Raw genomic sequence first — 760 nt, forward strand, 5'->3', positions numbered from 1 at the left:
TATATATATCTAAATTTCACTTACATATAAGAGTGTATAATAATGTCGTTGATTGGAACGTGGCTTGGATCAGTCAAATCGCGAAACTGCAATGCAATAATTCGACTAAAGACTTTCCGAACATTCCTTCGTACGATGATAGTTGATTTCCGATTATTACCTTATTATTATGTTTAGCGTGTTCTAGACTTGTCGTCATGACAAAACATCTGACCGGAACGTTGCACTTCTTGGCTACCTCCATATATCTCTCTCTCGAAACTTTGTCAGGATTAGTATTGTCTATAACTACACTTTTTCTTTCATTCAAATATTGTTGGACTGCAGCAATACACTTCTGCCAGCTGCCTAAAGTATCTCTGTTGACATATCCGTATTCCTTTAAATGATTCTTTGTAAAATGTGATTTTCCGGAGCCCGGGCTGCCGACCATAAGTATCATCTATTAATGAAAGAATAAAATACGTATAAAATGAAATTTTATTGCAAATTATATCATAATTTTAATCATAATTTTAATTAAATAATCACTTTTTAAATTTCTCAATGTTTAATGTTTAAAAAAACTTTAAATGTAAAAATTGACATCAAAAGTGTATTATTACCTCTTGCTGTTTGAGTGTTAATTCCGCGTCCGCAGGTTTGCATATGTCGGTTTGCGATAAATTTTTTGGATTAAACTTAGGTAACTCATAAGGTGGTGCTTTACGTTTTAAAAAGTGTTCTTCAGGCGTCTCGAATTTGACATCAACATTCAACG

General features: G+C 32.8%; 1 protein-coding gene across 1 annotated transcript; it reads right to left on the reverse strand.

Moving 5' to 3' along the window:
• Window positions 1–12: 12 nt before the first annotated feature.
• LOC108745326 (uncharacterized protein F21D5.5-like) lies at window positions 13–753 on the reverse strand. Its single transcript, XM_018481684.1, has 3 exons — window positions 606–753; window positions 161–442; window positions 13–86 (listed from the first exon to the last, which is right to left on the reverse strand). Exons 2-3 carry the CDS (start codon window positions 440–442, stop codon window positions 21–23), a joined length of 348 nt encoding a protein of 115 aa, XP_018337186.1. The 5' UTR covers window positions 606–753; the 3' UTR covers window positions 13–20.
• Between the last annotated feature and the right edge of the window lie 7 nt (window positions 754–760).

Source organism: Trachymyrmex septentrionalis, unplaced genomic scaffold, assembly GCF_001594115.1.
Source record: "Trachymyrmex septentrionalis isolate Tsep2-gDNA-1 unplaced genomic scaffold, Tsep1.0 C3468368, whole genome shotgun sequence".
In the NCBI taxonomy this organism is placed as follows: Eukaryota; Metazoa; Arthropoda; class Insecta; order Hymenoptera; family Formicidae; genus Trachymyrmex; species Trachymyrmex septentrionalis.